General features: G+C 43.0%; 1 protein-coding gene across 1 annotated transcript in view; it reads right to left on the bottom strand.

Annotated features, from left to right (window-relative positions):
• Positions 1-9,716: 9,716 nt before the first annotated feature.
• LOC124009317 (sodium channel protein type 4 subunit alpha-like) overlaps positions 9,717-23,162 on the bottom strand; it is a 143,822-nt gene continuing 130,376 nt past the window's right edge. The window contains exons 22-29 of the mRNA XM_046320983.1: positions 18,617-18,739; positions 18,017-18,289; positions 17,801-17,854; positions 16,650-16,787; positions 14,766-14,870; positions 13,985-14,137; positions 12,643-12,760; positions 9,717-12,461 (exon numbers count right to left, since the gene is read on the bottom strand). Of these exons, the coding sequence (XP_046176939.1) occupies positions 10,768-12,461; positions 12,643-12,760; positions 13,985-14,137; positions 14,766-14,870; positions 16,650-16,787; positions 17,801-17,854; positions 18,017-18,289; positions 18,617-18,739 (2,658 nt within the window). The 3' untranslated portion in view covers positions 9,717-10,767. The remainder of the gene's footprint in view (positions 12,462-12,642; positions 12,761-13,984; positions 14,138-14,765; positions 14,871-16,649; positions 16,788-17,800; positions 17,855-18,016; positions 18,290-18,616; positions 18,740-23,162) is intronic.

Here is a 23,162-nt window from a genome sequence, read left to right as displayed (position 1 = left end):
TGTGTGGGAGTGTGTGTGTGTAGAGGAAGGATGAGGGATGGTGAATGTGAATACGTGTATGAGGGAATGGATGAGTAAGTCAATGGATGGATGGATGTAAGCGTGTCTGAGAAGTCGAGAGGGAAAAGATGGGAGGTAGGGACAAGCTTAGCCTGTGTGGGTAAGGGTGTGTAAGGATGGGGGGTAGGGACAAGCGTAGCCTGTGTGGGTAAGGGTGTGTAAGGATGGGGGGTAGGGACAAGCTTAGCCTGGGTGGGTAAGGGTGTATAAGGATGGAGGGTAGGGACAAGCTTAGCCTGTGTGGGTAAGGGTGTGTAAGGATGGGGGGTAGGGACAAGCTTAGCCTGTGTGTGTAAGGGTGTGTAAGGATGGAGGGTAGGGACAAGCTTAGCCTGTGTGTGTAAGGGTGTGTAAGGATGGGAGGTAGGGACAAGCTTAGCTTGGGTGTGTAAGGGTGTGTAAGGATGGGAGGTTGGGACAAGCTTAGCTTGGGTGTGTAAGGGTGGGCAAGGATGGGGGGTAGGGACAAGCTTAGCCTGGGTGTGTAAGGGTGTGTAAGGATCGGAGGTTGGGACAAGCTTGGCTTGGGTGTGTAAGGGTGGGCAAGAATAGGAGGTTGGGACAAGCTTGGCTTGGGTGTGTATGGGTGGACAAGAATAGGTTGGGACAAGCTTGGCTTGGGTGTGTAAGGGTGGACAAGAATAGGTTGGGACTAGCTTGGCTTGGGTGTGTAAGGGTGGGCAAGAATAGGTTGGGACTAGCTTGGCTTGGGTGTGTAAGGGTGGGCAAGAATAGGTTGGGACAAGCTTGGCTTGGGTGTGTAAGGGTGGGCAAGAATAGGAGGTTGGGACAAGCTTGGCTTGGGTGTGGTAAAGGCGGGAAAAAGCAGGGAAGGGGCTGTGGAGAGGGATGGGTTTGGCTTGGGAGAGAGAAGGAAGGATGTACCTATACTACCACGTAATTGAATGTATTACAGTGACTTGCAGACTTGCTGTAAAATGAATGAGTTCTGGACAGATTAGGGGAGGATGTCGAGTCATTATTGTTCCTTGTTTGTAATCATAGATTCAATGGTGGTTGTTGGTGAGAGTGTAGAGGGGCTCTGTCCGAGGGACGGGGTGATTGGGAGGGCATCAGACACTTCTCTGAGGTGTGTCTGGAGCGTCCTTTCATCTCACTTCAGGCTCTCGGTGGACCCACTCTCCCCCACTCTCCCCACTCTCCCCCACTCTCCCCCACTCTCCCCACTCTCCCCCACTCTCCCGACTCTCCCCACTCTCCCCCACTCTCCCGACTCTCCCCACTCTCCCCACTCTCCCCCACTCTCCCCACTCTCCCCGACTCTCCCCCACTCTCCCCACTCTCCCCCACTCTCCCCACTCTCCCCACTCTCCCCGACTCTCCCCACTCTCCCCCACTCTCCCCACTCTCCCCGACTCTCCCCACTCTCCCCACTCTCCACACTCTCCCCCACTCTCCACACTCTCCCCCACTCTCCTCCAAGTAGACCCCTTCCAGCTACTATACCTTAATTTAATATACGAGGTAATACAAACTGACCACAGTGCTTAAGTGGCAGTTTTTCTCTAATATAATAAAAAAGTGTGGTAGAATTTATCCTGCCCACTGTGACATCTTAATGTCTCGGCCTTTAGTACTGTATATACTGTATCACAGTGGCAAGGCATATGAACTAACAGGTCATAGAGCAAACACTGCAATTATCACAACACATTGGTTGTAATATGGATGCCCCCCCCCAGGCTTGGCTTCACCAGTGATTTTATCCGCGCACCGCTAGTGGAAGGCTGTAGGATATTTCCTGTAAATCTTACAGGCAGAATAAACCTCTTCAGAATGGCATGGCTACCAAAGTTTGTATATTTATTCTCAATAATACCACTGAAGACATTCTTTAAAATTAAAAAAGTATACTCAGTCATAACAGACTTTATATGGGCAAACTGATAGAATAAAAAGTCAGAGGATGGTTTTAACCTCCCAGACTTGTATCAGCTCTCCCACCCAGGGGCTTTTACTTGCTACATACAGTATAGTTAAATGCACTAACGTGGAACAATGGGTACATATTGAAGATGGGTTTAATTTCCCAGACTTGTATCAGCTCTCCCACCCAGGGCTTTTACTTGCTACATACAGTATAGTTAAATGCACTAAAGTGGAACAATGGGTACATATTGAAGATGGGTTTAATTTTCCAGACTTGTATCAGCTCTCCCACCCAGGGGCTTTTACTTGCTACATACAGTATAGTTAAATGCACTAAAGTGGAACAATGGGTACATATTGAAGATGGGTTTAATTTTCCAGACTTGTATCAGCTCTCCCACCCAGGGGCTTTTACTTGCTACATACAGTATAGTTAAATGCACTAAAGTGGAACAATGGGTACATATTGAAGATGGGTTTAATTTTCCAGACTTGTATCAGCTCTCCCACCCAGGGGCTTTTACTTGCTACATACAGTATAGTTAAATGCACTAAAGTGGAACAATGGGTACATATTGAAGATGCTCATTCTCACCCCCAGAATCTTTTCACGTATCTGTTTTCAAAGGAACAATATAACAATATAGAACACTATAACAATATAGAACAATAAAGAACACTAGAAATAAGAACATGAACAACTTCATAGTTAAGAACACTATAACAATATAGAACACTAGAACAATATAGAACACTAGAACAATATAGAACACTAGAACAATATAGAACACTAGAACAATATAGAACACTAGAACAATATAGAACACTAGAACAATATAGAACACTAGAACAATATAGAACACTAGAACAATATAGAACACTAGAACAATATAGAACACTAGAACAATATAGAACACTAGAACAATATAGAACACTAGAACAATATAGAACACTAGAACAATATAGAACACTAGAACAATATAGAACACTATAACAATATAGAACACTAGAACAATATAGAACACTATAACAATATAGAACACTAGAACAATATAGAACACTATAACAATATAGAACACTATAACAATATAGAACACTATAACAATATAGAACACTATAACAATATAGAACAATATAACAATATAGAACACTATAACAATATAGAACACTAGAACAATATAGAACACTAGAACAATATAGAACACTAGAACAATATAGAACACTATAACAATATAGAACACTAGAACAATATAGAACACTATAACAATATAGAACAATATAACAATATAGAACACTAGAACAATATAGAACACTAGAACAATATAGAACACTAGAACAATATAGAACACTAGAACTATAGGCTACCCTGCCGCCCCAATAACACAACGCTATGGAACCATCCTTCGATAGCTTTTCAGAATTCACCAATAAATTGGTCCACATGGAAAACTAAAGGAACAGAAACCGTAATTGACTTGGTAACAGGAAATACATTTTGGACTGACCAATGTAGATATTTTCAAATTCATGCAACTTTTTTAAAAAAAAGTTTCACATTAAGACATTTTGATTTGACATTTTTTTGGACATCAGAGCAACCTTGAGGGAATCTTATTTGAGTGAGAAAATTATGTTCATATGATAGGTCATATATACAAAACCTTGCAGAGAGTCTTCAACACCTGCACCGCTTGCTGTTTGGGGTTTTAGGCTGGGTTTCTGTACAGCACTTTGAGATATCAGCTGATGTACGAAGGGCTTTATAAATACATTTGATTTGATTTCTAACTGACAATCTGTTAGAAACCTTAAAAATAACTGATATTTGGCACAAAATGGAGGGAATGTTGGACCATAACTAACGGAATTACGAAAATGTACTCTTAATCCAATACAAACTAATGTATATCATTTATTACACTAGACAAAATTTAAAAATTGTACAGTACAATGGTAGAGCCATGTCTAAAGTGTAAAACTAACAATGACTCAATAACCCATGCCGTCTGGGAATGTTATAATGTCCAATTAGTATTTGGTAACTTTGCCTTTAAATTGTTTAACCTGGGTCAAACGTTTTGGATAGCCTTCCACAACCTTCCCACAATAAGTTGGGTGAATTTTGGCCCATTCCTCCTGACAGAGCTGGTGTAACTGAGTCAGGTGTGTAGGCCTCCTTGCTCGCACACGCCTTTTCAGTTCTGCCCACACATTTTCTATAGGATTGAGGTCAGGGCTTTGTGATGACCACTCCAATACCTTGACTTTGTTGCCCTTAAGCGATTTTGCCACAACTTTGGAAGTATGCTTGAGGTCATTGTTCATTTGGAAGACCCATTTGCGACCAAGCTTTAACTTCCTGACTGATGTCTTGAGATGTTGCTTCAATATATCCACATAATTTTCCTACCTCATCATGCCATCTATTTTGTGAAGTGCACCAGTCCCTCCTGCAGCAAAGCACCCCCACAGCATAATGCTACCACCCCAGTGCTTCACGGTTGGGATGGTGTTCTTCAGCTTGCAAGCCTCCCACCTTTCCCCTCCAAACATAACGGTGGTCATTATGACCAAACGGTTCTATTTTTGTTTCATCAGACCAGAGGACATTTCTCCAAAAAGTATGATCTTTGTCCCCATGTGCAATTGCAAACCGTAGTCTGGCTTTTTTATGGCGGTTTTGGAGCGGTGGCTTCTTCCTTGCTGAGCGGGCTTTCAGGTAATGTCAATATAGGACTTGTTTTACTGTGGATAAAGATACTTTTGTACCTATTTCCTCCCGGTATGACAGCAGCGCGGTCCCATAGTGTTTACTTGCGTACAATTGTTTGTACAGATGAACGTGGTACCTTCAGGTGTTTGGAAATTGCTCCCAAGGATGAACCAGACCTGTGGAGGTCTACAATTTTTTTTCTGAGGTTTTGGCTGATTTTCCCATGATGTCAAGCAAAGAGGCACTGAGTTTGAAGGTCGGCCTTGAAATACATCCACAGGTACATCTGCAATTGACTCAAATGATGTCAATTAGCCTATCAGAAGCTTCTAAAGCCATGACATAATTTTCTGGAATTTAACAAGCTGTTTAAAGGCACAGTCAACTTAGTGTATGTAAACTTCTGACCCACTGGGATTGTGATACAGTGAATTATAAGTGAAATAATCTGTCTGTAAACAATTGTTGGAAAAATTACTTGTGTCATTTAAATCGTGAAACTTTTAGGGGAAAACAAACACATTACCTTCATCGACCAAATTAAGTTTGACATTTCTATCTTAAAAAATAAGGAAACTCATAATGAACGTTTTTGACTATGTAACGCCAATGCTAAAAACAAAAAGAAAGTCAAACTCACTCCAAATTTGGTCATTGGTCTCATCACAATAGTCCCTAAAGATTCACTAACACCCACACACTCACACTCACACTAACACCCAAACCCACACACTCACGCTAACACCCAAACCCACACACTCACGCTAACACCCAAACCCACACACTCACGCTAACACCCAAACCCACACACTCACACCCACACACTCACGCTAACACCCACACACTCACACTAACACCCACACCCTCACACTAACACCCACACCCACACACTAACACCCACACTAACACCCACACACTCACACTAACAACCACACCCACACACTCATGCTGACACCCACACACTCACCCCCACACACTTACACTAATCCCCACACACACACTCACACTAACACCCACACACTCACACTAACAACCACACCCACACACTCATGCTGACACCCACACACTCACCCCCACACACTCAGACTAATCCCCACACACACACTCACACTAACCCCCACACACTCACGCTGACACCCACACCCACACACGGACACCCACACACTCACGCTGACTCCCACACCCACACACTCACGCTGACACCCACACACTCACGCTGACACCCACACCCACATGCTGACACCCACACACTCGCGCTGACACCCACACACTCACGCTGACACCCACACCCTCACGCTGACACCCACACCCTCATGCTGACACCCACACACTCACGCTAACACCCACACACTCACGCTGACACCCACACCCTCACGCTGACACCCACACCCACATGCTGACACCCACACATTCGCGCTGACACCCACACACTCACGCTGACACCCACACCCTCACGCTGACACCCACACCCTCATGCTGACACCCAAACACTCACGCTAACACCCACACACTCACGCTGACACCCACACCCTCACGCTGACACCCACACCCTCATGCTGACACCCACACACTCACGCTAACCCCCACACACTCACGCTAACACCCACACACTCACGCTGACACCCACACCCTCACGCTAACACCCACACCCACACACTCACACTAACCCCCGCACACTCACGCTAACACCCACACCCACACCCACACACTCACACTAACCCCCACCCCCACACACTCACACTAACACCCACACACTCATGCTGACACCCACACACTCACGCTGACACCCACACCAACACACTCGCGCTGACACCCACAGGTTTAGTTGCTGCATTCAAAGTCAGCCACGCCACACTGCTAGGTGGCACCATTTCAAACCAGGGCTATAAGAAGTGAAGCGATGGACATGGGGCCATGAAATTTGGTGTGTAAACCTCATGTATATGTCCTTAGAACCTGTGTGGATATAGAGCCACTGCACCAGACCAGTTGGTGGCACTATAGATGTACCAGTGGACACCATAAGATACTAGAGCAATAAGTAGTGATCAAGTGGACTTTGTCCCGTGCAAATGAATGTCTGATTTAAATTATGAACAATGTGAAATATTGTGAAATTAAATGCAGAAAACATTTCACATATTATAACATAAACCGTTTGTCAAATTAACCCCATAATTGGTATATAAATGTAATACAATATTAATTATGAATTATTATATATATATATATATAATATATTATTATAACAATATGTAAAGATTTTTATATTTTAAATGATTACCCGTTGCGTTCAAAGATAACAAACCTACATCACTAGACTAAACGTAACTTGCATCAATCTTGTGGTTATGAGAGATAAACATGATAATATTATTAGTGATTGGCCCATAAAGGAAGATAGTTATACCCGGAACGTGTCCTTTTATGTCATCCTTTGCTGCTGTATTTGTTATGGATATATTTTCCTTGAGTGAAATATTTCATAATGATTCACATTGACATTGTCACGGAGTGTTTTACCATGTGCCCAAGCTGGTGCATTTGAGTAATTAGAAAAAGTGGATTTTTTAAAATCTTTTTTTTATTTTAATGTTTTCTCTCTGATTGAAATGCTTAATACCTGGCACATGTCCAAATGCTTAAATATCAGATCAATGACCAAGTCACATCCATTCAAGGCACAGCATTTTTTGGGGGGGTATTTCATGCAAAACAAAAAAAAAACAAATTAAATTTAAAGCATCTGTCAGTAATGAGGCTTGATGAAAATGTATGGCATGCGTGTCTGTGTGTGTGTGTCAGTGCGTGTGTGTCAGTGTGTGTGTGTGTGTGTGTGTGTGTGTGTGTGTGTGTGTGTGTGTGTGTGTGTGTGTGTGTGTGTGTGTGTGTGTGTGTGTGTGTGTGTGTGTGTGTGTGTGTGTCAGTGTGTGTGTGTGTCAGTGTGTGTGTGTGTGTCAGTGTGTGTGTGTGTGTCAGTGTGTGTGTGTGTCAGTGTGTGTCAGTGTGTGTGTGTCAGTGTGTGTGTGTCAGTGTGTGTGTGTGTGTGTGTGTGTGTGTGTGTGTGTGTGTGTGTGTGTGTGTGTGTGTGTGTGTGTGTGTGTGTGTGTGTGTGTGTGTGTGTGTGTGTGTGTGTGTGTGTGTCAGTGTGTGTGTGTGTCAGTGTGTGTGTGTCAGTGTGTGTGTGTCAGTGTGTGTGTGTCAGTGCATGTGTGTCAGTTTGTGTGTGTCAGTGCGTGTGTGTCAGTTTGTGTGTGTCAGTGTGTGTGTGGATGTTTGTGTGTTTATGCATGTGTGTATTGCTAAAAGTGTCTGTGTATGTTAATGTGTGTGTGTGAGTACACGCACGTACGTCTATGTGTGTGTGTGTGTGTGTGTGTGTGTGTGTGTGTGTGTGTGTGTGTGTGTGTGTGTGTGTGTGTGTGTGTGTGTGTGTGTGTGTGTGTGTGTGTGTGTGTGTGTGTGTGTGTGTGTGTGTGTAATTAAAACAAGTGATTTTTTTTTACACACAGATTATCCCTCTTTCCCAGCTGGTCCTACTGGATTTAACCACTCCAACTCGACCACAGAGGAAATCTCTTTGGGGATAAATCCAAATTGGCTCCCCTTGTGAATATTTTTTCCAAACCCAAAAAATGTTGAAGGGTTCATATAGTAACTCGATTCCAACCTCCATATCTAAATACTGTACGTTTTACATAACACTTTATCCCGAGTGGCGCAGCAGTCTAAAGGCACTGCTTCTCAGTTGCTAGAGGCGTCACTACAGACCCTGGTTCAATTCCAGGCTGTATCACAACTGGCCGTGATTGGGAGTCCCATAGGGCGGCGCACAATTGGCCCAGCATCGTTAGGGTTTGGCCGGGGTAAGCCGTCATTGTAAATAAGAATTTGTTCTTAACTGACTTGCCTAGTTAATAAATAAAAGACAAAAAAAATACATCTCTTCTTTTATTAAAAGTAAGTACTAGAAGGATCATGAAAACAGTCCCAACCTTACCTAAGAGTGAATAAAACATAGCCCAATGTAAAGTGATTCAATAGGAGTGATGGAGAAAGACCAAATAAAATATTTGTTCAGATATTTTTTTCTGAATTAAAACATCATAGCTCATTTAATTCCCTTACAGTAAGTGTGTTTGGACTCATTCATTTACTCTACAGTAGTCACGCTTCACTTCACTCTTAACCTACATGCATTTTCCAGCAGTATCCACAAAGCATCACAGACCAAATGAACTTGTGAAAGCAGTACGTCTCTCAGCCACAGTATAATAATGGAGGGTTGCAAATGTGCACAGCTGTTGTTGTTTTTCCTCCTTCTTTTAGACACACGGACGGGGAGCGGATTTAACTGTGACACCTGGAAACCCCTATCCACTATTGAGGTCATTGTAGCTAACTAGTATTCACTGTGATAAAAACAGACCCAGACGGTCACCGGTCTTGATTTGGGACCCGAAGACACCGTATAATATGGGGATTGTTCAGGTTATTCAGGTTGCTCAAAATATCGTACTGTATTTTGAGTTTGATCGTGAATGTTAGTATGCATTGACATGCCACAATGTGTAGATGTGTCTAATAGAAAAAGGCAAGAGGGATAAAACCAGTGAATTTGAAATAAATCAATTCTGATATATGCAGAAATGTTGTAATAATTATAGGCTATAACATGTAAAAAATTAATTTAAAAAAGTCAAATTAAAATAAAATAGGACAGGAAACAATAGTGTACCATTGCTTAACTAGCTGTAACAAAATGGAAACTCCCAACTATGGAAAAATCTTTTAATATTGTTTGATATAGTGATTACCTACTTAAATGTAATACGGGGGGAACAAAAAGGTTTTCAAGGAAGTATATTACCATCTTTCATGTAAAAAGAATGAATACAGTTGTCCTTCTGTAGCTCAGTTGGTAGAGCATGGCGCTTGTAACGCCAGGGTAGTGGGTTTGATTCCCGGGACCACCCATACGTAGAATGTATGCACACATGACTGTAAGTCGCTTTGGATAAAAGCGTCTGCTAAATGGCATATATATATATATATGTATACACATCATTTGATTGCTCTGGCTATGATCCCTATATATACGTATGGACTGTCATTGACATAACCTTAAAATATAAATACATTATAAAAGATAGATATCAATGTTTGACATGAATGCCCCCATAATGCTTTACGTAGGTCAATATAACGTATGTTTGTAATGTATATTTCTACTTCCACAGGTCCAATTAAATGGTTAAAAGGGGACTAAAGTGTGCAGATGACAGACAACCATTATCAGGCACATTATGTTGCAGTCAGTACTATACACAACCCTTTAGCATGGGCGTTTTAATATACCGATCATGCAATAAACTCAATTTAGTGCATAATATATATATATATATAAACTATTCTTCACTTCTGATCCAATAATGTGGTCTTTACCATATTAACTCATTAGTTAGAAAAGAACAACAACATTTGTCCTGAAATATCCATTAATAAGAAAATATACTGAAATATACTTTTTCTTCATAAATATATATATTTTTAGCAAATCAAGATGCCATTTTCTTTTTTTTTTGTTGATAATAAAGAGAAGAGTTCAACATCTGTAATCAAAAGGAGAACCAAGATCTAAACACTCCATATTTATCTCTCTTCATTTGGTAAAACAAAACAATTCAACTTCAGAGCTGATTGATTGTCATTGACACTTTTCTTGTTAATGAACCGTTATGACAGAATATATGAAATCACACATTGGTTTATAAGTTTCTTTTTTCTTTTTTTTTTTAAACTCATCTTTCTTTTACTTTGGGTACAGCTTATGATCAATTTTTATAGTGGCATCGCCATCTTCAAAATGGTGCCTGGGTTTTCTAGACATTATTAATACACATATCGTATGATTGTTTGATTGACAAAGGGTCTTATATAAATAATAGAAAAGCAATATTTGCATTTTTTTTACCAATGAAATTCCTGGGTATTTTCTGCTATAAAAATGTTCATCTTGTACCGAGAGAGTTGTTCCGCGTTATGATACTGTACATGTTGTAAACAAAACAACAACACAAAACACGTTTCCTGAAAACAATATCTCAAAGAAATGTCTCTTCAAATGTTTGTGAGGTGCTAGGTTCCCTATTTGTTTGTGAGGTGCTAGGTTCCCTATTTGTTTGTGAGGTGCTAGGTTCCCTATTTGTTTGTGAGGTGCTAGATTCCCTATATGTTTGTGAGGTGCTAGGTTCCCTATTTGTTTGTGAGGTGCTAGGTTCCCTATATGTTTGTGAGGTGCTAGATTCCCTATTTGTTTGTGAGGTGCTAGATTCCCTATTTGTTTGTGAGGTGCTAGGTTCCCTATTTGTTTGTGAGGTGCTAGGTTCCCTATATGTTTGTGAGGTGCTAGGTTCCCTATATGTTTGTGAGGTGCTAGGTTCCCTATATGTTTGTGAGGTGCTAGGTTCCCTATATGTTTGTGAGGTGCTAGGTTCCCTATATTTTTGTGAGGTGCTAGGTTCCCTATATGTTTGTGAGGGGCTAGGTTCCCTGAGTTCTAACACTAAGTCTCCCGGCCTTTCTAGCCGTTCTATCTGACCAACGTCACTAGCCGCCCCCGGCCAGGTCACACTGTCGTAAGATGGCGGTGAGGAGGACAGAGTCCCTTCCATGACGCCCACCAGCTCCTCCTCGTCGGGCCCCTCGGGGCCGTAGTGTTCCTTTATCATGGCGGCGATGAGGCCCTCCGTCTCCGGGGCCCTCTCTACGTCCACCACTATGTGCTCCTGCAAGGTCAGGTTGGTCTGAAGGTTCCTCTGTCTGTAAAGGAATGAGGCCTGCTTCATCTGCCGTTTCAACAGGTGGCGTCTGTAACAGCGCTGGATGATGATGGCAGACACGTCTTCCTGCTTGCGGCGTAGGGTCGTAGTGATTGGTTCGTGGGAGATCTTGGACGGGTTGGCCATCATGAACTTCTCCTCCATCTGCTGCTTGAGGGCGTCCATCTCGCCCGACTCGCCCAGCACGCGTTTTGTGAAGGCGAACAGAATGTCCAGGCAGTGGATCTTGTCCCCGCTCACCATCGGCAGGTCCATAGAGATCAGCTTGATTTTGTTAGGCTTGGCGATGCGCAGCGGCTCCGACAGGTTGTCTGCGAAATTCGACAGCTTGGAGAACTCTATGAACTGGGTGGCCTCTGCGTCGAACTTCTCCCACACCTCGTAAAACATCTCGAAGTCGTCCTCGCTCAGCGGCTCGGTGCTCTCCTCGGTGGCCACGCTGAAGTTCTCCAGGATGATGGCGATGTACATGTTGACCACGATGAGGAACGATATGATGATGTAGCTGACACAGAAGGCGATTGCGACGGACGGGTTGCCGCAGTTACCTCGGACGTTGGTGCCGGTGTTGACGACGTAGGCTTCACACTCCTCTGGGGAGTTAGACATGATGGGCTCCAGGACGTTGTCCCACCCGGCGGAAGTGCTGATCTGGAACAAGCAGATCATACTATTCCCAAAGGTCTCAAAGTTGAACATGTCATCTATCCCTTCCTTTTTTTTCACGTAAGCGAAGTTGGCCATTCCGAAGATAGCGTATATGAACATTACGAGGAAGAGCAGGAGGCCAATGTTGAACAGCGCTGGCATGGACATCATTAAGGCAAACAGTAAAGTCCTTATTCCTTTGGCTCCACGTATTAGTCGAAGTACGCGTCCTATCCTTGCCAGTCTGATGACACGGAACAGAGTCGGAGATACAAAGTACTTCTCAATGATGTCAGCCAGAACGATACCTGCAAGTGTTGAAATCAGAAATGAAGAAACAAACACCAAAAAACAAATTAAAGACAAAACATTTGATCACCTTTACATGAAATGTACATTTAGGAAAATGTTAGGATAGATCACTTGTCAGAAATATATATATAGGTTGTTTTGAAGGTTGTTTTCACGGTTATATTTTATTCCACCCACCAACGATGGACAGGATGATAACCACAAAGTCAAAGATGTTCCATCCCACGGTGAAGAAATAGCAACGAAGTGCCACGATCTTCATGAGGCATTCGGTGGTGAAGATGACGATGAAAATCTGTATGGATAAGGAGACAGGACACCATTGCATTATCTTCAAGAACATACAGTGCATTCGGAAAATAGTCAGACCTCTTGAATTTTTCCACATTTTGTTACGTTACAGCCTCCTTCAATCTACACACCATAATGAAAATGCAAAAACAGGTTTTTAGAAATTTGTGCAAATTATTATTATTTTTTAAATCTGACAATTTCCTCAGTACTTTGTTGAAGCATCTTAGGCAGCGATTACAGCCTTGAGTCTTCTTGGGTATGATGCCTCAAGCCTGGCACACCTGTATTTGGGGAGTTGCTCCCATTCTTCTCTGCAGATCCTCTCAAGCTCTGTCAGGTTGGATGGGGGGAGCGTTGCTGCACAGTTATTGTCAAGTCTCTCCAGAGATGTTAGATCGGGTTCCCTTAATTTTTTTGAGCAGTGTATATGTTTGTGCCTTTCCAAATATTTCCAAATCTTGTCCAATCAATTGAATTTACCACAGGTGGACTCCAATCAAGTTGTAGAAAATTCTCAAGGATGATCAATGGAAACAGGATGCACATGAGCTCAACTTCCAGTCTCATAGCAAAGGGTCGGAATACTTATGTAAATAAGGTATTTCTGTTTTTTATTTGTAATACATTTGCAAACATTTCTAAAAACCTGTTTTTGCTTTGTCATTATGGGGTATTGTGTGTAGATTGATGAGGAAAAAATATAATTTAATACATTTTAAAATGAGGCTGTAACGTAACAAAATGTGGAAAAAGTCAAGAGGTCTGACTACCTTCCGAATGCACCGTATGTACTAGGATAAAAAAGGATAAGTTGTACAGAGGATTATAGGTATTGTAGTACTTTCAGTAGTACATCATTCTACAGGAGATGTTGTACATGGCATTATGGGTACTGTAGTACTAGTACATCATGCTAGAGAACAAAGATGGTGGATAAATTAAGATAGTTCACTCAAGACATTTACCATTGGAGAAAATGGTCAGTTCCTGCAATAGCAGCTGGGTCTGGTCTACATAAATCATTGACTCCATTGAAACAGAAAAAAATAGGGAGTGGGATGTTTCACTTTCTCTTCCGTCTCTGCTACAGACCATTTTGTTGAAGATGGACTATGTGAGTATTATGGGTACAGTAGTACATCATACACAGAGCATTATGGGTACTGTAGTACATCATACACAGATAAGTATGGGTACTGTAGTACTAGTACATCATGCTACAGACCAGGTTGATCTTGTTGAGAATGGACTCCATGCGTGCGGACTGATCGTCTGTCTCCACCATCATGGTCACCATGTTGACGATGATCAGCATCATAATGATGATGTCAAAGGCTTGCTTGGATACCAGGTCAAATAAGAAGCCTTGGAGGATATTCTGGAGAGATGAAAAGATGGCATGGATCCATTAACGCCATGTTGGCTATCCACAAAGTTTCCATCGTTTGAATATCCTTCAGGTTCATTCTAAAACGCATTTATAAAACAATGTTTGAGTACATATTAGATCCACTGTCATTTGATTTATTTACCTTTATTTAACTAGGCAAGTCAGTTAAGAACAAATTCTTATTTTCAATGACGGCCTAGGAACAGTGGGTTAACTGCCTGTTCAGGGGCATAGTTCATCAAAGTTTGTATTTTACCGTAGCTCTTGGTATAGGCTTATCATAGTTGGTATTTTACCGTAGGTCTTGGTATAGGCTTATCATAGTTGGTATTTTACCGTAGGTCTTGGTATAGGCTTATCATAGTTGGTATTTTACCGTAGGTCTTGGTATAGGCTTATCATAGTTGGTATTTTACCGTAGGTCTTGGTATAGGCTTATCATAGTTGGTATTTTACCGTAGCTCTTGGTATAGGCTTATCATAGTTGGTATTTTACCGTAGGTCTTGGTATAGGCTTATCATAGTTGGTATTTTACCGTAGGTCTTGGTATAGGCTTATCATAGTTGGTATTTTACCGTAGGTCTTGGTATAGGCGTATCATTGTTGGTATTTTACCGTAGGTCTTGGTATTGGCTTTTCGGGCTTTTTAGAGCCTATTTTCTTCATAGCGTTGTAGTACTTCCTCTGCTCGTCAGTCATGAAAATGTCTTGTCCACCTAAGTATAACAAATGCATTCACCATTATTCTTCACTGTTAATGTTGCACATATACAGCACAGGCGGTTGATGGCACACTAATTGGGGAGGACTGGCTCCTGGTAATGGCTGGAGCGGAATGGGTGGAATGGAATCAAACAACATGGTTTACATTCCATCTGCTCTGTTCCAGACATTATTATGAGCTGACCTCCCCTCAGCAGCCTCCACTGATATTTATACACACAGCTGTTAATGTTGTAGATATCCATACAGACAGCTGTTAATGTTGTATATTCACACAGACAGCTGTTAATGTTATATATATCCATACAGACAGCTGTTAATGTTATATATATCCATACAGACAGCTGTTAATGTTATATATATCCATACAGACAGCTGTTAATGTTGTATATCCATACAGACAGCTGTTAATGTTGTATATCCACACAGACAGCTGTTAATGTTGTATATCCACACAGACAGCTGTTAATGTTGTAGATATCCATACAGACAGCTGTTCATGTTGTATATATCCATACAGACAGCTGTTAATGTTGTATATATCCATACAGACAGCTGTTAATGTTATATATATCCACACAGACAGCTGTTAATGTTGTATATCCACACAGACAGCTGTTAATGTTGTATATATCCACACAGACAGCTGTTAATGTTATATATATCCATACAGACAGCTGTTCATGTTGTATATATCCACACAGACAGCTGTTAATGTTATATATATCCATACAGACAGCTGTTCATGTTGTATATATCCATACAGACAGCTGTTAATGTTGTATATATCCATACAGACAGCTGTTAATGTTATATATATCCACACAGACAGCTGTTAATGTTGTATATCCATACAGACAGCTGTTAATGTTGTATATCCACACAGACAGCTGTTAGTGTTGTAGATATCCATACAGACAGCTGTTAATGTTGTATATATCCACACAGACAGCAGTTAATGTTGTAGATATCCATACAGACAGCTGTTAATGTTGTATATATCCATACAGACAGCTGTTCATGTTGTAGATATCCATACAGACAGCTGTTAATGTTGTATATCCATACAGACAGCTGTTAATGTTGTATATCCACACAGACAGCTGTTCATGTTGTATATCCACACAGACAGCTGTTCATGTTATATATATCCATACAGACAGCTGTTCATGTTGTATATATCCATACAGACAGCAGTTAATGTTGTATATATCCATACAGACAGCTGTTAATGTTGTATATCCATACAGACAGCTGTTAATGTTGTAGATATCCATACAGACAGCTGCTAATGTTGTATATCCATACAGACAGCTGTTAATGTTGTATATCCATACAGACAGCTGTTAATGTTGTATATCCACACAGACAGCTGTTAATGTTGTGGATATCCATACAGACAGCTGTTCATGTTGTATATATCCACACAGACAGCTGTTAATGTTGTAGATATCCATACAGACAGCTGTTCATGTTGTAGATAACCATACAGACAGCTGTTAATGTTGTATATCCATACAGACAGCTGTTCATGTTGTGGATATCCATACAGACAGCTGTTAATGTTGTGGATATCCATACAGACATCTGTTCATGTTGTAGATAACCATACAGACAGCTGTTCATGTTGTATATCCATACAGACAGCTGTTCATGTTGTATATATCCATAGACAGCTGTTCATGTTGTGTATATCCATACAGACAGCTGTTAATGCAACAGTGTGAAATGAGTAGGTCAAGACATAAAACAACATGTTATGCCAAATATACTTATCTTTCTTTTTTGCTGGTTGAAATTATCAATGATGACGCCGATGAAGAGGTTGAGAGTGAAGAAGGATCCGAAGATGATGAAGATGACAAAGTAGAGGTACATGTAGAGGTTGATCTCCCTGATTGGCTGCTCTTCTACCTGGAAACACAAACACATTTTAGTTGAACCCGTTTTCATCTTTATAAATAAAAATGTAGTCTTCTCATTTTCTTTATGAGATGAGGAATTTGTGAATGGTGGAGGCAATGTGATGGTCTGGGGGTGATGGTCTGGTGGTGATGGTCTGTGGGTGATGGTCTGGGGGTGATGGTCTGGGGGTGATGGTCTGTGGGTGATGGTCTGGGGGTGATGGTCTGGGGGTGATGGTCTGTGGGTGATGGTCTGTGGGTGATGGTCTGGGGGTGATGGTCTGGTGGTGATGGTCTGTGGGTGATGGTCTGGGGGTGATGGTCTGGGGGTGATGGTCTGTGGGTGATGGTCTGGGGGTGATGGTCTGTGGGTGATGGTCTGGGGGTGATGGTCTGTGGGTGATGGTCTGGGGGTGATGGTCTGTGGGTGATGGTCTGGGGGTGATGGTCTGGTGGTGATGGTCTGTGGGTGATGGTCTGGGGGTGATGGTCTGTGGGTGATGGTCTGGGGGTGATGGTCTGTGGGTGATGGTCTGGGGGTGATGGTCTGTGGGTGATGGTCTGTGGGTGATGGTCTGTGGGTGATGGTCTGGGAGTGATGGTCTGTGGGTGATGGTCTGGGGGTGATGGTCTGGGGGTGATGGTCTGGGGGTGATGGTCTGTGGGTGATGGTCTGTGAGTGATGGTCTGTGGGTGATGGTCTGTGGGTGATGGTCTGGGGGTGATGGTCTGTGGGTGATGGTCTGTGGGTGATGGTCTGTGGGTGATAGTCTGGGGGTGATGGTCTGTGGGTGATGGTCTGGGGGTGATGGTCTGGGGGTGATGGTCTGTGGGTGATGGTCTGGGGGTGATGGTCTGGGGGTGATGGTCTGTGGGTGATGGTCTGTGGGTGATGGTCTGGGGGTGATGGTCTGGGGGTGATGGTCTGTGGGTGATGGTCTGGGGGTGATGGTCTGGGGGTGATGGTCTGGGGGTGCGTTGGTGGTGGTCAAGTGAGATTTGTGGAAAGAGATTGATACATACCCCACGTGAATCAACAGCAGCATGCATAACTTCCATCCATCCTTTAAACGTGGCCTTCAAGGAAATTGTAAGGGACACAATTATAGGGTAGATAATAAAAATGTTACGTCATTTATCAACAAACAATAAGAACTACAGCATCTTTTCAACACATAAGTCGCTATAAACAAAAAATGTCAACTGTCATTTTTTTGTATTTTATTTTGAAAGACGGACCACTTGCAGCAGTGAGAGGTATCCTAGTCCCACGTTGTCGAAGTTGACCTTGACTTTAGTCCAATAAAACTGAGTGTTGTTCATGGCCAGGCACTCTGACTTGTTGTTGACGACGGACGCATTGTGGATGAACCCTGTCCGGTTCACACATTTACCAAACTTCCCTGCAAACAGGTTGACTCCCATGATGCTGAAGATGAGCCAGAAGATGAGGCAGACCAGCAGGACGTTCATGATGGATGGGATGGCTCCAATCAGTGCGTTCACCACCACCTGGGGATCGAGACAAACACGGGTAGAAGTTGTCTATTACGGAGCACAGACAAAGCGTATCAATTATGTTTAATGATTAAAGGGCTGGAGTTTTTCCTGACTAAGTGGCCAATGTGATACTCCACTGTTAGAGGCTGTCTGTCACTTCAGACAGTTATGATATAGGACCGCAAGTTTTTCCTGATCACGTGACCAGCTTAGGAAAAACTCTGGTCCTTCGCTGATAATAATAACTTGTGGAATCTCCTAGAATAACTTGACATAGGCCAACTATGAGAGAGCAGGGAAAGTAGAACATCTCTAAGACAAGGTTAAAGAACGTCTCACCCGCATTCCCTCGAATCTGGACAGGGCCCTTAGGGGCCGCAGCGCTCGGAGAGTCCTCAGTGATTTGATGGCAGCAAAGTCAGAGTAGCCCAGAGAGTTAGCTACCAGGCTCACCAACGACACCTGGAGAGGACACACAGAGACATTCAATCAGCTCAGACTTAGATGGCAGTATAAACTCCATCATCCCAACATTCAATCAGCTCAGACTTAGATGGCAGTATAAACTCCATCATCCCAACATTCAATCAGCTCAGACTTAGATGGCAGTATAAACTCCATCATTCCAACATTCAATCAGCTCAGACTTAGATGGCAGTATAAACTCCATCATCTCAACATTCAGTCAGCTCAGACTTAGATGGCAGTATAAACTCCATCATCTCAACATTCAATCAGCTCAGACTTAGATGGCAGTATAAACTCCATCATCCCAACATTCAATCAGCTCAGACTTAGATGGCAGTATAAACTCCATCATCTCAACATTCAATCAGCTCAGACTTAGATGGCAGTATAAATTCCATCATCCCAACATTCAAAGGAGACCTCAGCATCAGTCTTGGAACACATTTTGATAAAGATTGTGGGTTTTGCAATTTATTGTATCAAAGAACAAAATAAGTACAAAAAGTATCAAAGTACAAAATATGGGTTCCCCTGTCTGTACGACTCCACCTCGCCCCCAATTCCCCACCATTATCCGCACGCAGATGCAGGACTATGTACGCACGCACGCACGCTCACACACACACACACACACACACACACACACACACACACACACACACACACACACACACACACACACACACACACACACACACACACACACACACACACACACACACACACACACACACACACACACACACACACACACACACACACACACACACACACATTTTCAAACCTACCACCTGAGTTGTATGATACAATCTACTTTCAGTTAAGTCACTGACAACCTTTCATCAAATAAAACAAAAGCTCTACAGACCTAAATCATTAATCAAATCATTTCTGGAGAGAAAAATATGCAAGAAGAGTAGCGACAGAGTAACAGACAGTGAGACAAGAATTTCAGAGCCAACACTTTAGAGACTGTAACAATGTATTATTTTGGGACATTCTACAGTTAGGAACACAATTAATAAAATTTAGAAAAATTTAGAATTTTTGGGTTTTGTGGCATATTTTTCATTACATTTTTTTTTTTAGGGGGGGAGGGGACTTCCACTCTATTCTACATCCAAAATGGACAAAACAGAATGGTATTCCGCTGTTGAATGGCCCGAGGGTGATAGCAGTGATTCAAAATGGCATGATGGATGGTCCATATGGATGACAGGTATTACTGGCAGAATGACTGAAATGGAACAGGGACAAAACACATACAAGTATGCAATATGTACCGTCAATGCACATGCATACATACTCAGCTATATATACATAAGACCTATGTATATATGTGAAATAGAGTGAGGTTTTTATAAAGAAGTTTAACTAAATGTTCATGGCTCCTTTTTTAAATGTTAACTAATGGTATTGCCAAATTTTATTGCCCAATTTGTATTCGTATGATCCAATTAGGTCCGTCATTGCAATTTAGGGCTATTACAGTCCCAGCAATTTCTTTATAAAAGTATATTTTAATGGATTCCGTCCAATATATCTAAAGAAGATACTCAGAAAATGAAATATGCTGATAAAGCATATGTCTTTGGCTCGATGAAAGTACACGACAAAACAAACATCAAAAGGCTAGAGAGTTGCTATAGAAACCAGAAATAACAAATAGTGTTTTAAACAATCATTGGGATCTCCTCCGTTGATCATTTCTGCAATCCAGCCACACATCTAAAAAAATAATATAATCCTCTCCAACTGTGCTATCCAGCTAGATACACTGTAGACAGAGACAGAGACAGGCGGACTGTCATGTTTGTCATTTATTATCATGTCTTGTCCCTGTGCTCCCCATTCTATTCGTTTCCCTCTGCTGGTCTTATTTGGTTCTTTCCCTCCTTCTATCCCTCTCTCTCCCCCTCCCTCTCTCACTCTCTCGCTCTCTCTTCTCTCTATCGTTCCGTTCCTGCTCCCAGCTGTTCCTATTCCCCTAATCATCATTTAGTCTTCCCACACCTGTTCCCGATCCTTTCCCCTGATTAGAGTCCCTATTTATTCCTTTGTGTTCCGTTCCTGTCCCGTCGGTTCCTTGTTTAGTATTCACCATGCTGTGATTGCGTTTCGCCCTGTCCTGTCGTGTTTTTGCTGTGATTGTGTATCGCCCTGTCCTGTCGTGTTTTTTGCCTTCATCAGACGCTGCGTGTGAGCAGGTGTCTCTGTCAACTACGGCCTGCGCCTACCCGGCGACCTGCAGTCTGTGGCCGCTTCTCCAGTTATTCCCCTCTACAGACTAGAGGATTTCTGTTATTCCCTGTTTGGACTTAAATAAACTCTGTTTCTGTTAAGTCGCTTTTGGGTCCTCTTTCACCTGCATGACAGAAGGAACCGACCAAGGAATGGACCCAGCGACTTCAGACGCTCGTTACACTGCCGTCGAGATCCAAGGAGCCATGCTCGGCAGACACGAGCAGGAATTGTCTGCTGCTCGCCATGCCGTGGAGAACCTGGCCGCTCAGGTTTCCGACCTCTCTGGACAGTTCCAGAGTCTACGTCTCGTGCCACCTGTTACTTCCTGGCCTGCCGAGCCTCCAGAACCTAGGGTTAATAACCCACCTTGCTACTCCGGGCAGCCCACTGAGTGCCGCTCCTTTCTCACGCAGTGTGAGATTGTGTTCTCTCTCCAACCCAACACATACTCTAGAGAGAGAGCTCGGGTTGCTTACGTCATTTCACTCCTTACTGGCCGGGCTCGAGAATGGGGCACAGCTATCTGGGAGGCAAGGGCTGATTGCTCTAACAAGTTCCAGAACTTTAAAGAGGAGATGATTCGGGTTTTTGACCGTTCAGTTTTTGGTGGGGAGGCTTCTAGGGCCCTGGCTTCCTTATGCCAAGGTGAACGGTCCATAACGGATTATTCTATTGAGTTTCGCACTCTTGCTGCCTCTAGTGAGTGGAACGAGCCGGCGCTGCTCGCTCGTTTTCTGGAGGGACTCCACGCAGTGGTTAAGGATGAGATTCTCTCCCGGGAGGTTCCTTCAGATGTGGACTCTTTGATTGCTCTCGCCATCCGCATAGAACGACGGGTAGATCTTCGTCACCGGGCTCGTGGAAGAGAGCTCGCATCAACGGTGTTTCCCTGCTCCGCATCGCAACCATCTCCCTCCTCTGGCTTTGAGACTGAGCCCATGCAGCTGGGAGGGATTCGCATCTCGAATAAGGAGAGGGAACGGAGGATCACCAACCGCCTGTGCCTCTATTGCGGAGTTGCTGGACATTTTGTTAATTCATGTCCAGTAAAAGCCAGAGCTCATCTGTAAGCGGAGGGCTACAGGTGAGCGCAACTACTCAAGTCTCTCCATCAAAGTCCTGTACTACTTTGTCGGTCCACCTACGCTGGACCGGTTCGGGTGCTACATGTAGTGCCTTGATAGACTCTGGGGCTGAGGGTTGTTTCATGGACGAAGCATGGGTTCGGAAACATGACATTCCTTTCAGAGAGTTAGAGAAGCCTACGCCCATGTTCGCCTTAGATGGTAGTCATCTTCCCAGTATCAGATTTGAGACACTACCTTTAACCCTCACAGTATCTGGTAACCACAGTGAGACTATTTCTTTTTGATTTTCCGTTCACCGTTTACACCTGTTGTTTTGGGTCATCCCTGGCTAGTATGTCATAATCCTTCTATTAATTGGTCTAGTAATTCTATCCTATCCTGGAACGTTTCTTGTCATGTGAAGTGTTTAATGTCTGCCATCCCTCCCGTTTCTTCTGTCCCTACTTCTCAGGAGGAACCTGGCGATTTGACAGGAGTGCCGGAGGAATATCATGATCTGCGCACGGTCTTCAGTCGGTCCCGAGCCAACTCCCTTCCTCCTCACCGGTCGTATGATTGTAGTATTGATCTCCTTCCGGGGACCACTCCTCCTCGAGGTAGACTATACTCTCTGTCGGCTCCCGAACGTAAGGCTCTCGAGGATTATTTGTCTGTGTCTCTTGACGCCGGTACCATAGTGCCTTCTTCTTCTCCGGCCGGGGCGGGTTTTTTTTTGTTAAGAAGAAGGACGGTACTCTGCGCCCCTGCGTGGATTATCGAGGGCTGAATGACATAACGGTTAAGAATCGTTATCCGCTTCCCCTTATGTCATCAGCCTTCGAGATTCTGCAGGGAGCCAGGTGCTTTACTAAGTTGGACCTTCGTAACGCTTACCATCTCGTGCGCATCAGAGAGGGGGACGAGTGGAAAACGGCGTTTAACACTCCGTTAGGGCATTTTGAGTACCGGGTTCTGCCGTTCGGTCTCGCCAATGCGCCAGCTGTTTTTCAGGCATTAGTTAATGATGTTCTGAGAGACATGCTGAACATTTTTGTTTTTGTCTATCTTGACGATATCCTGATTTTTTTCTCCGTCACTCGAGATTC

Source organism: Oncorhynchus gorbuscha, linkage group LG22 (assembly GCF_021184085.1).
Source record: "Oncorhynchus gorbuscha isolate QuinsamMale2020 ecotype Even-year linkage group LG22, OgorEven_v1.0, whole genome shotgun sequence".
NCBI lineage: Eukaryota > Metazoa > Chordata > Actinopteri > Salmoniformes > Salmonidae > Oncorhynchus > Oncorhynchus gorbuscha.
The sequence above is the reverse complement of the archived record's forward strand: the minus strand, read 5'-3'. Positions and strand labels throughout refer to the sequence as shown.